The following is a 13057-nucleotide window of genomic DNA, read 5'->3' as shown; positions in this document are numbered from 1 at the left end:
AGTATGAATTTTTTTGAGATTCATGAGGAAATTCTGCAGGTTTATCTTTCTTTTCCATGGCACCCATCAAGAAAATATATTTCTGATCTTAACTAAAGATTTTTCTTCTGATGTAATCGTATGGGTTTTTTTAATCCATGCGCACAGTTGATAAATATCTGATGTGACTTCAGAATATTCTCCATTCTTCTCTTTTAGGCTGTATTCCAGCAAGTCATTCTGGAAGAAAATATCTTGGGGAAGGAAATTCTTGAAGGCCATGTATATTGTGGAAGGCCTGTGTAAAAGTTTCCTTATATTTTAAAAGAAGTGAGATGAACTTAATCTCATAGTTGCCAATCCTATATAGTACCATGTACTTCATGAGCAGCATGAAGCCCTACTAATTTAAGTGGAGCAGTTCAGCAGCGTGCCACACAATGCAGGATCAAGGACATTCCGTGGATGTCTGCTAAGATTTTAGAAGATGCTAACAAAGATCAGTGACATAAAATTTTGTGAGATAAAACTGCACCATCCCTCTGCTTGGCCTGATCAGGGCCCAGCAATGAGAAGGGCGCTGCTGGGACTGTTTGCATGAGGGAGCTTTTAAATGTCCCATTGAAATACACACAGTAATAGCCTCCAAAAATAAACAAATAAATAAATCTGCCCCATCAAAGTGCAAAAGAATTGTGGACCCCAAAATTATATAATCTCTGCAATTTTTGCTGTATTCTCCACACTTATTTAATAAAATAAAGTAAAGCAAAATATACCAATATATTATAACTTCAGGTTTGTACCTGTGCACAGAAGATCGATACCAATAGAGCTGCTTGAATTAATTTGCTGCAGTGGCTGCTGCATGGCAATGGCTATTTCGCACCCCAGTGCTGCAGCAAGCTCAGCACAACTCGTTTAAGCAACCTTAGTGATATACTCCTGTGGATGTAGGAACTGTATTTTCAGTAAAATGCCATATATCTTCTAATGAATATTTATGTGTTCATGATGTGTGGTCTAAGAGCAAAACCTTTCCGTAACATCCTGGGGCCTCTGCAAGATCTAAATATACTGTCAGGATTGTTGGGGTCATCTGTCATGGTGCAAATGGCTTTAAAAAAGTGGGGGGAATGGGGCAAGGAGATTTACTTATACACCTGTTGATATTTCCCCCCCTTGCTTGTACAACCACAGGATAAGCAAGAGGGGACTTTGATGACTAATTTTTATTGTAAGGTCTTGGAGGCAGGGTCTTGGTTTTTGTGTCTATACAGCACTGTGCATATTTCTGGCAAAGTAAAAATATCACCCGTACTATGCCAGACCAGATACTTCCCTGACTTGAACACAGTTAATTCCCAATAATTTTCATTTGATCTCAATTCACAATTTTGAATCATTCACTTTTTTTGGAATGGGAGGAGGGACTAGTCTTGCTGCCATCTTCCTTTCCTTCTGTGTGCAATTCATCTTACACTCAATGAACAAACTCTCCTCTACCCCACTGATTTCTGTTTGGCCCAGTTTGCGTACTTTACAGAATGCCTCATCAGTGCAAGTTAGACTAGTTTGCTACTGGTACCTTTTTTTCTAACTAGTTGACACCACTACATCAGTCTCTGTAGACTTTTCCCTTGCAGATATACATTTGTTTAAGTCTATCACTGAAAAAATCCAAGGCCATGTGCTGCTTTGTTACTCTAGTATACGTCATTGAAATCTGAGGTTCATCATTATAACTTAAAACAAAAGTCAACCCTATATTTATAACTTATTAACCTTGCAGTGGTGTTATGAGGACTAGATAACTTTTTCCCTTGCTTTTGAGACTGTAAAGTGCTGTATGTGCTAAGTATGGATATCTAATGCTATATATTGATAAAACATGGACTATATTGATGATGCTCTTGATCGTGTGAGGTGCTGAGCTCTGTTTCTGAGGTCCTCAAAGCTTATTGAAATCAGAGGGAGTAGAAGGTGCACACCATCTCATAGGATCAAACCCAACAGAAGGGAAAAATCATAAATTAAAAGTATCTCTATGTGCACCTTCTTTTTCACATAAAGAAATCATTTTTAAAACTGTTTCTTTGGTCAGACAAGGAGTATAGGAGGTAGCAATATATGAGAGATTTATTTGAAAATGTGCTGTTTCTGTTATGCCAAAGGAAGATTATCCAGTCTTTTTTCCCTTGAACTAAAGCTGCTGTTCTGTCAAATTTTTTCTTTAATTTTACAAAAGCCAGTTCATAGGCTGCTTCAGTTTCTCACAAGTTTCCCAAATTATGTCTCCCTCCTCCTTCCCCCTCTCCCTCCCCAGCAATCTTATGGCGGTATGGGCAGGCCTATCTGGCTCCAAGTAGCAGAGTCTGCTTACAGGTTCACTTTGGGCTCAGTTGCTGGAGGTGAGTGACATGTCTGTGTACTGTTTTCAAGGCTGGGTTAATGTAATATTATCTCACCAGACTAATGGAGATCATCTAAGGTGCAGTTCATTGTTTGAAAGGGTAAGAACTGGAGAGCTCTGTGAAGTGCTCTTTATTTTTACCTATGATCAGAAGACTTGGCAGAACATTGCAGTGGCACCTCTGGCTCCAGACAGTCTTCAGGGCAAAACGTTCATAATGACATAGGCTTTCTGGATGCAGTATTGCACCACCATTGATTATACTTGATGGGAGTGATACCAAAAAACATAAGAACAAAATTGGGAGGGAAAAAACTGAGGATTTTGCTGTCTGTCTACATAATTATAAACGAACTTTTTTAATTTTGTTAGCTTTTGTCAATTTTCCCCAATATAATTTTTGAATATTTTAACATGCCTTTAAAAAAATCTATAATCTAATGGTGTCGCAAGGTTTTGTCCTTCATTTTTTGTAATAGCATTTGAAGGCTTTGTGTTTGTTAATTTCAGTGACTTTTTGCTTAAGACATATTGTACGTTGGGGTGAAATTCAACCCCTTCTACTCCTACACAGCCTGAGTAAATGATCATTGTGCAGAGAACTACTCCAGGGTTGGGAGGGCCAGAATCCATCACACAACCTGCAGGAAGGGTTCAGAGAGCCACTGAACGTGTGCTTCCAGATACCCACCAGCCATGCAGCAGAACAGGTGAAGTTACACTGCATTCTGAGCCTTCTGCAGTCCTTACAACCTTTGGCAAATTTCAGACAAGGAGAACAGATTATTTTACTTATTCACTTTTCTATGGTTCTTATCACTATAATATCTGAGCACCGCACAAATACAAGTATTTATTCTTACAACATCCTTGTGAGGTTGGGAAGTATCCTCTCCATTTTACAGATGGGGAACTGAGGCATAGGGATTACATTCCTGATCCGGCAAAGACTGGCACATGCTTACTGTTACACAATGTGAGTAGTCTTATTAACTTCAGTTGATACTATTCACACTGCATACAGCCTTCTTATGTGGCGTCTCCATAACTGGAGGATTGCAACCATAATAGCCTGTTCTGTACCATCCTCTGCTAATTTCTGTGTGGTTGAATAATTCTTTTGATCCACCAAGGATATGCCACATTGTCCATCCAAGATTTCTTTTTCTGCCTAGTGTTCTGCCATCAACTTTCCCTTGCAGTGCCCGTAAACGTGCATTACCCTGTGAACCTCATGTTTTGGGTCATCGCTGTAGAAAACTAGTACTTTTTTTAACAGTCAAGTGCAATATACACACCTGTGATACTGTAGAAATAATATTTTGTAATTTTTGCTTATAGCTGTGGGTGCCACTGCTGTGTACCCCATAGACCTGGTGAAGACACGAATGCAGAATCAGCGCTCCTCTGGTTCAGTTGTGGGAGAATTGATGTATAAAAATAGCTATGACTGTTTTAAAAAAGTTTTGCGTTATGAAGGATTTTTTGGGCTTTACAGAGGTAAGTGAATAAATCCCCTTATGGAAACACCAAAAAAACCCTTAATAATCAGAACAATTCTGCTTCTATTTCATGTAGTTGAACTGAGTATGTATCTTCTCTTGATCAGTGTTATTATAAACACTTGCTTGAAAAAACAGGATCTTTGTTCCTCTGGTGCTATTTACATTGCTTGAAGTCCTAATTTTCTGGGGCATTATGGGTGCAGTGGACTTGATTGTTATCTTGCAAACAAAGGATTGTGACTGTAGGTGGGAGATAAACAGCAGGAGCAGATGAGTGTCTAAGGAGCAAAGATCCTATTTTAATGCAAATATTTGTTAGAGAAGGATGAGAAATACATAATAGATGACAGAAACAGAATCATTTGAAATGTAATGTCTGAACTAAGGGTCAAATCCTGCTCATCATACTCAAGCAAGTAGTCTCATGCTTTTAATGGTTCTGTTCACATGAGTGATAAATGGGATTTGCTCCATGATTAGTAAATGTTTCCTTAGCAAAAACTAAACATCATTCGCTAGGTGAAACCTTCCTTGTTTTTTGTTGCTGTCTACTATTGTATTAGTTCTAAAATATGAATAATATGTCTCATATTTTGTAAATTTGATTATCAGTATAGTACTGATTCTAAAGTCTAGGTTGAGAAATTAAAACTGCTTTTTATCAATCAGGTGATTCAGTGTACTCAAATATAGGTGCTGCATCTTCCGTTTTTAGCTCGGGCATATTCCAAACGACTGTTGCTATTTCAAGTCATATGGTTGAGGCCCTTCTAACTGGTCATCTGAAATCTTTGCGTTTTAACCAACCCCTGTATTCTTATTTACCATTTGGTGTAACTTAATTGTGTTCACAAAATCTTTCTCCAACTGCCATAGGAGTACTTCTTAAGTTGGTTCTTTTCCTTGGGGTGGAGTTCCTCACCTCCTTGATGCTCCCTGTCTGGGTAGTCTGCATTCTGCTGTGTCCATGGAGGCATTGATAATCTTCCAATTTTATTTAAGGAATAACCCCTGAGCAGTTTTTACACTAGGGAATCCAGTTAAAACTAGACTGCTCTGATTAAAGAGGTTTTAATAATCTCATTATTTGTTGTACGTAGTTAATGTACAACTTTTACGTTGTCTTTCTGACAGGTTTCAGAGTAGCAGCTGTGTTAGTCTGTATCCACAAAAAGAACAGGAGTACTTGTGACACCTTAGAGACTAACAAATGTATTAGAGCATAAGCTTTCGTGGACTACAGCCCACTTCTTCGGATGCATATAGAGTGGAATAAATATTGAGGAGATATATATACACACATACAGAGAGCATAAACAGGTGGGAGTTGTCTTACCAACTCTGAGAGGCCAATTAAGTAAGAGAAAAAAAACTTTTGAAGTGATAATCAAGATAGCCCAGTACAGACAGTTTGATAAGAAGTGTGAGAATACTTACAAGGGGAGATAGATTCAATGTTTGTAATGGCTCAGCCATTCCCAGTCCTTATTCAATCCTGAGTTGATTGTGTCTAGTTTGCATATCAATTCCAGCTCAGCAGTCTCTCGTTGGAGTCGGTTTTTGAAGTTTTTCTGTTGTAATATAGCCACCCGCAGGTCTGTCATTGAATGACCAGACAGGTTAAAGTAAGTATTTTATAGTATAGCTTTTGTTATGGCTCTTGCTAGTAATTTATCTTACTGGTAAATAGATTTGCTTTCCAGTGTTGCTAATTGTTTCACAAGAACAATTTTACCCCTTAATTCATAATTTAAAATTTCACCTGAAACCCCATCACTTCTCTTCATTTTCTAGTGTATTGACAGTATCCTCCTTTCCTTTTTCTTAGTCAATAGCTTTGCATTGGAGCTTCTGGGTTTGATGTTCTCTGACTTCTGATTGTTGCTAACAGTACCATTGTTGCCTCTTTTTGTAACCTTTGACAAGCACTTTGAAATCAAAGACTATACATGAATGAAACATAATGTTTTACATTTTTAAAGTATTGCTTAAAATAAACAGGTACCAAAATATTTTTAGATCTTTTCTATACTTGTTCTTTTATGTAGATTGTATGGTCGTTTATAGTATTTTTGTGTCCCTGAAAAACTTAAATCTGTGGAGACTCTGATACTGAGTTCATAGCGCAAGATTGTTTCCATAACCATGCCAGACTGTCATAATTCCAATTATATAGAAGTAGAAGTACAGAAACATTTATATTGCATTCACAGAAGAGATGCCCAGTGTATCTGTAGGTGGATTCTTATATGCATAAATGTGTTAATTTTAATTGTATTCAGACAGAACAGGACAGTGCAGATGTGATGTGAGTTTTTACTACATAAATTACATAGAAATAAAGTGATCCCTTACAGGTATGCTTTATTTTTTATTAATATCTGTCATAAGGCTACTGGATTCTGCCACCCAACTCCAGAATTAACTCTGAAATGTTTTCTAAATTCCCCTTGCTAGAACTCACTGAATCTCAGGCTCTCCGAAATATAGATTTATGGAGTGTGTGTATGCATGTATTTAACAGCACATAAAAGGCAGTGGGAGGTGTGTCTTGCGGTGTTTTGTCTAGTAGTTTTTTGTTTTTTTTTGTTTTTTTGAACTGTGGGCACTGCAGAGCTGGATTTTCTTTTCACAGTGGATCAGAGACTCAGGCTGGGAGGGCAGCGTTTCTTTTTGTCATTGTCAACCTTTCTTTGTATGTAATAAGTACCTTTCCTCAGTGTAGTAAGCCTGTGAATCACACACAAAGTACTGGGTTGGAAGAAAACAAGACATTGCATATATTATTTCCTGATCCTTCTGTATAGGTGCATGTTTTCTGTGGGTTGGCTTAGAGGAAGGTACTATGTAAATTAAATGGGCTGAGTGTAGTGGGTCTTTATACCTCCTTTATTATTTAAATAGCATAATATTTTCATAGATTTTTTTTCTGCCTTACCCTTGCAAGACAGTAGGAAACCTGTGGTTGTATTGTTTATTGAAGTTGTCTGATATCACCTATAATATTCGTTAAAGCTACAGTGATATCATCAAAGGGACAAATCAATATTTTATTAACAATTTGTAACCTTTTATTTCTGTAGATTTTGTAACACATATACTATACTGACACGATTATGCAGAAGATTTAGATTAAAAAGTAACAGGTGCTGATCTAATCATGGATGTTAGGAAGTTAAGACTGCCATCTACTGATTTATTCTTTTAAATCAGTCTGCTCCTAGAAAGGTGTATGAGCAGGTCATGCTTTTGTCATTGATTCGGTTTGACTGACAGTGGTATATATATGCAAGACTATTTGCAGGCTGTCTACAAGCACAAAAAAAAAATGTCTCTCTCATCAGCCTCTTCAAAGTAGGTTTTAGGGGTCCATCAACACACATACTTGACAGGATAGAAAACATTTATTAGTAACAATTTTTAAAGTGCATTCTACCATGTTGTACTGAAAGAATGGAAATCCTTTAAATAGCTGTAGCCTCTAGAAAATTGAGCCCTGTGATTCCACATAGAAGTTAATTGTTAATTTGTCGTAGGCAGCTGCTGCATGCCAAAATGCAGCCTGTAAACAAAGAACATCTTTAATGGTTTAAAAGTTAAAGTACTGCATGTGCCACCTCATGTGGTGCTTGTAGAGAAACTAGTGAATTTGTATTGAATGTCACTTACAACTAACTTTTTCCCCTAATGCTGATCCTCTATATCCATTCTAACTATGTAAGTAAATAATAGGAAAAAAAAAAACCCATACATTTTTGAGTAGTACATTGTCATTTGGGCAAAGGAAAGTTATGTGGTGTTTTGTGTTTTATTAAACAAGTCACCTAAGCAATGGCAACACTTGGCAGTGTGTAACAATGCTTTGCTTAGATGTCTACTAATGTCTTTTATTTCAGAGACAAGGTGGGTGAGGTAGTATCTTTTTATTGAAGCAAATTTGGTTGGTGCAAGAGACAAGCTTTCAAGCTTACACATTTTATTTCTTTTATGTTGGGAATTTTGACATTTAAAAGGTTGTTACCAAACTCGCTTTAGTTATCAAATAGCATGATTATGTGTTTAATGCGAATAAATTAAATCAGGTAGAAAACATCCTTCATCAAAAGTACAAGATAAACTTTTGTAGAGGAGAGATCCAAGCTCAGTCTGCTTTCAGTGTACTGCAAGGATGAAAATATTGGACAGTCATTCTACAGCCTCACTCTGTCTCAGAGTAAATCATTCATCTGTATACTTCATGGGAGAGTGGTGCTGAGTAAGGAGGCTAAAAATACTCAATGATCCATTGTGTGAACAAATATTCCAAGTCCCTCCCCTTTTTTACCACTATTTCTGGTTTCACTTGATTATGGAAGGGGGATCCAATTATCCTTTATATCGCCAATTTCAGCAGAAGTATTAAGATATTCAATTGCATAAGTGCACATTCAGCAGCCAATGCTACAGCCAGCTCTACGTGCAGAACTGGCATTGAGTTCAAAGGAAGTTCCACCTGTGGAGAGGCAACATTGTTGGACTCTTATAAAAGTAATATTTTCTTTGATAGAAAAAGATTTCCTAACGATTTTCTCTATTTATATAGGCTTGTTACCACAGCTTATAGGTGTTGCTCCAGAAAAGGCCATTAAGCTCACAGTACGTTTCTCCATTTCTAAATTAATTCTGTCTCTTACTAATTTTTGTCTGATTTGTAGTAATAAAAGACAGGTCTGTTTTCCTAGCATTCCCATGTTTGTAGAAGCAGCTGGGCTTTGTTTCCTTTAAATGCATGAATGATGAACACTTACTAGTGTTCCATTAAGTTTGGTTACAAATGTAATGGGTGTTGATCAGAAAAAAATGTTAAAGTAGAAAACTGTTTGTAATATATAAATTGTATATTTTTATTAGGTTAATGATTTTGTCAGAGACAAGTTCACTCAGAGAGATGGTTCCATTCCAGTATTTGCAGAGATCCTTGCTGGAAGTTGTGTAAGTATCAGTCCTGTGTCGTTCATACCTATTTTTTTTTAAAAAGAGGGAGAATTCCCACCCTTGCATTGTCCAGTCAGAATAACAGATAAAGTATAATGTATATTCCTTGACATCAGGCAATACCATCCTCTTCTACACAGAAACGTAGGAAAAGTTACTGAAACTCTGTGGTTCTCCATGTGGCGTGCCCAAGGCATTATCTGCTTGTTTCAGTGCTGTGAGAAAGGGGGCAGGAAATAGAGAATGATCCAGTTCCCTAAGATCTATTCACGCACCTTCTTCCAGTCTCACGAATCGTGGACAGCAGCGTGGAATTATGGCCCCTCTGTATTGCTCCTTGCTTCCTTCCACCCTCTCAGGCTAGGTCTATACTACCCGCCTGAATTGGCGGGTAGAAATCGACCTCTCGGGGATCGATTTATCGACAATCAATCCCCGAATCGGCGCTCTTACTCCACCAGCAGAGGTGGTAGTAAGCGCCGCCGACAGAAAGCCGCAGAAGTCGATTTTGCCGCCGTCCTCACAACGGGGTAAGTCGGCTGCGATACGTCGAATTCAGCTACGCTATTCACGTAGCTGAATTTGCGTATCTTAAATCGACTCCCCCCTGTAGTGTAGATGTACCCTCAGTGTAGCTAACATATGAGATGTGCTGGCATTGCTGATCCAGCCAAAGCTGCTTGTTACCTCCACCCCTCTTCATTGTTACCTTCAGCTGCAGAGATAAAGTGAATACTGCTGTCAGCAACACTGATGCTGAGTGAAACTTAGACTCTAAAATTTGCCATGGAAGCCTGCTTTGTGGAGTGGCTGCTTATTACTGCTCCTATCTTTGACTGACCATACTTACCCAGCTCAGTCAGACTGAGTCCCAGGATGTGGTGTACATAGGAGGGGCTTCCAGAGTTTCAAAGAGCAGGTGCTCCTCTTCCCTTTCCATAGTTATTGGCACATTTGGATGGTATTTATACTTTGCGTGAATGGGACAAGATGGCTCACTGTCAGTAGTCATTGAGAATACAGTAGAGGGTTCATCATCAACTTCCTTTGGTCCTCCCAGAAAAAGTCCCATAGAAGGGGGTTTAAAAACTGACTTGGATAGCCCAGTTCCTGCTGTAAATCTCAAAAGTGAATTAAACCTACATCTTCACTTGGTATCTTCCATTTAAAAACAACGACAACAACAATTCTTAATAGATTGTTTACATAAATGTAAAGAGATTGAATAACAGTATATATTGGCTTTGAGCTAACAGATGTGAGGGAGTTGTTTGTTTAAATTCCTTTATACAAAATTTTAGAGTTATTTTACTCCGACGTTTAACTAAAAGCAGCATGTAAATATACAAATGGAATTTACACTGGAAATGAAGTCTATAATTTGGTAGTTCTTTAAGCAATCTGTACTTGGTTTGCATTTTTAATGACAACAGACTTTGGTGTTTGTAACTTGGCTAATTTCATTTGTGGGATTTCCCAACATTTGGTAACAGTATAGAATGTTTAAAGCTGGTTAGGGATCCTTTGTAGCAGAAAACCCTAATAACTTCCAGCTGGATAGGCTGGCAAGCTGGAATAAAACCTCCTCAGCTTGCCACAAAACCTGGGGCAATAAGGTGGTTGACCTCTGCAAGATTTAAATTCAAAGAAGAAGCCCTGAAGGTAGGCTACTTATAGTTCTCCCTGATTAGATTTGGCAGTATGGTACATACCTGAGTCTTCACCTGTCAGTGTACAAAGTTTACTTTCACGGAAATAGGGAAAAGAAGTTGTGATATGTAGCTAGCAAATATCAACCACAAACGCTAACCTTCTTCTCGAAGGCTTAGTCGTACAAACAGTATTTGTGGAACGTGTAATTCATTAGGTGTTTTTCTCTCCTGTGATGTGTTAAGTTAAAAATATTTGCAAAGTATTTGTAATTTCCATCTGGCTGCGAATTCTGATAATCAGATTTACTATGGTTAAATCCTTTTGTACCAAAATGTTTCATACATAGTAAATACTGAATTAAAGGCCATATCTATTTCTGATAAGTAGTCCCTTATCTGAAGGATCTTCTTTATAATATTTTAAGAAAACATGTGAAAATTTGAGAGAATGTTGGATTTTCATATAAGGGTTCAAAAATTCAGATGCTCCTCTGAAACTGAGGACTCCCTACATTGCTATCCAAACACAACCCTCTCCTCCAACTGGCTGTCTTCTCAGGAATTATTTTCTTGGGGGATGGGCCATTGGCCTACTACTTCTCTCTGGAGTATTATGGTGTGCCTAGTAGTCCTGTTTCTCCCTTTTTGGCATCTTTAGGGGAAGATGGCACCTGTTTTGCCCCTCCAGTCATTTTTAGGAGGTGCAGACAGCAGGCCACTTGCCCTCACTTCAACTACTTCAGAGACCACATTCTCTTCCTTGTAGCCCCCATAGGTCACATGATAGCTTACAAATGGGTGACTGCTCTGTCTGCACTGTTGCTTCACACCATTTCAGCTTCTTTTATTCTTTTCCTGAATGCTAGTGTTGAATCCAGGACACACTGCTGGCAACTCATTAAAACCTAAAGTAGAAAACTGACAGGATTAGGTGGTTGAAACAATGCCAGTTGATTGTCAGTGCTTCCCTCTGCATGTGCAGTACCTTTTCCATATGGCTCCTGTTCCAAGCAAGGTAGGGCAGGAGAATTCAAAGTGAGGATATTCAATAGTTGTGCTGGCTGAAAGTCGAACACTGCTGCAGATGCTTCATGAATCCTATCTTGAACCTTGGTTCCCCACCCTCAATGTGGGTCAGCTTCTGTGAATGTCATCTGCTTCGGGGTACAGAGTGAAGAAGTTCTTCTCACTTCTGATGTCTACAAATATATCAGTTTATTGCAGAGTATTATCAAATGTGTCCCTGCCCAGCTGTTATGGTCACCTGGTATAGGTCTGCCTTCAGTACCTAAGCTCAGTGAGGGCTAGGACATGGCAGGGTTTTCTCAGGACTGGTGTGAACTCCTTTACTGAGGTGTCACAGTCCCTCGTTGTCTGTGTTTAGGACACATTGCAAGTCCCACCTGGCTCTTTGGCCTACTCTTATTAGTGGGGCTGTTGGATTCTTCCTCGTGCCAGACTTATTTGTGATTTCAGGCTGTGTATTTGGGATAGTGGGTTATTTTTAAGTATTGTAATTTGTTTTTTATTGTATGACTCTTGAACACTTTGCTGATAGTTGCTTTATAAAAGATTAAATAAATAAAAATGAATTTCTGGAGACCTATTTTTAAACCATTTTGTATGTTTTTAACTAAAAAACAAATATGATATTGTCTAGTCTTGAAACACTTCTTGGATTTTATTTCAAAAAAAGAATTTATTACATTTTCATGGTTTTTGTGTGCATTTCCTTCCAGCTTGTCAAGGTAGGCATTTGTCAAATATTTTTTTAAAAACTAAAGAAGTTATAAAATGTTTAAACAATTGTTTTTAATTATCAAATTGGAAAAATGCAGGAAGTATAGACTTAGAGATGATAGTTTACCTTTACTTGTGCTGTTGTACATTTTTCACGTCTTTGGCTGTTGGAAGTACAAGGAGAGTTAAGGGCACAGTCAGCTACGATTTGAAATTGCTTTGATTTCTGTTACAATCTTAAACATACGTATTTAAATGTAGAGGGGGTGTATTATTTAGCAATATTGTAGTAGGCTTACTGTAGGTGTATGAACAATGAAAGCCCTGACTTGGGAGTGGAGTGCAAGTTCTTTAAATCAGGACTACTTCATAAACATCAAAGAACATATTCTTCTTTTAGTTGGTTGAGTGGGGAAATAGTTTTGGTCCAGGATGTGGCAGTTGCAAGTAGGAAGTAAACAAGGGCTTGGAGCAGACATCTCCCCCCCTCTTTGTAGCATATGCCTCTGGGGTGGAATTGGAAAGGGCAAGAGGTCTCATGTTGTAGGGTCATTTGTGTATTTCCTTCAGGCTTTGGCATGTCATGAGGTGTTTGCTGTGGGATCTCAAACTACATCTTTTCTCTCATAACCTTTGCTGTCAATTGTAGTTCCTTCATTTGCTCCTTGTGGAGTTTTTATTTTATGTGACATTAAGGTTAAATAGAAGCTTTTATTATTGTTATTTCTGATGTGTATGAATAACCTCCATTCAGAAATAAATTTGTCAACTTTTTTTTCACGTGTCTATTGTAA

General features: G+C 38.0%; 1 protein-coding gene across 10 annotated transcripts in view; it reads left to right on the top strand.

Annotated features, from left to right (window-relative positions):
• Window positions 1-13057, top strand: part of SLC25A12 (solute carrier family 25 member 12) — an 83446-nt gene that overhangs the window by 56758 nt on the left and 13631 nt on the right. For all 10 annotated transcript variants that reach the window (XM_065560773.1, XM_065560770.1, XM_065560769.1 and 7 more), the window contains exons 10-13: window positions 2306-2390; window positions 3734-3892; window positions 8480-8532; window positions 8788-8868. In XM_065560773.1, coding sequence (XP_065416845.1) covers window positions 2306-2390; window positions 3734-3892; window positions 8480-8532; window positions 8788-8868 — 378 coding nt within the window. The remainder of the gene's footprint in view (window positions 1-2305; window positions 2391-3733; window positions 3893-8479; window positions 8533-8787; window positions 8869-13057) is intronic.

This window comes from Chrysemys picta, chromosome 11 (genome assembly GCF_011386835.1).
Source record: "Chrysemys picta bellii isolate R12L10 chromosome 11, ASM1138683v2, whole genome shotgun sequence".
NCBI lineage: Eukaryota > Metazoa > Chordata > Testudines > Emydidae > Chrysemys > Chrysemys picta.
This window is presented reverse-complemented; position numbering and strand designations above follow the sequence as displayed.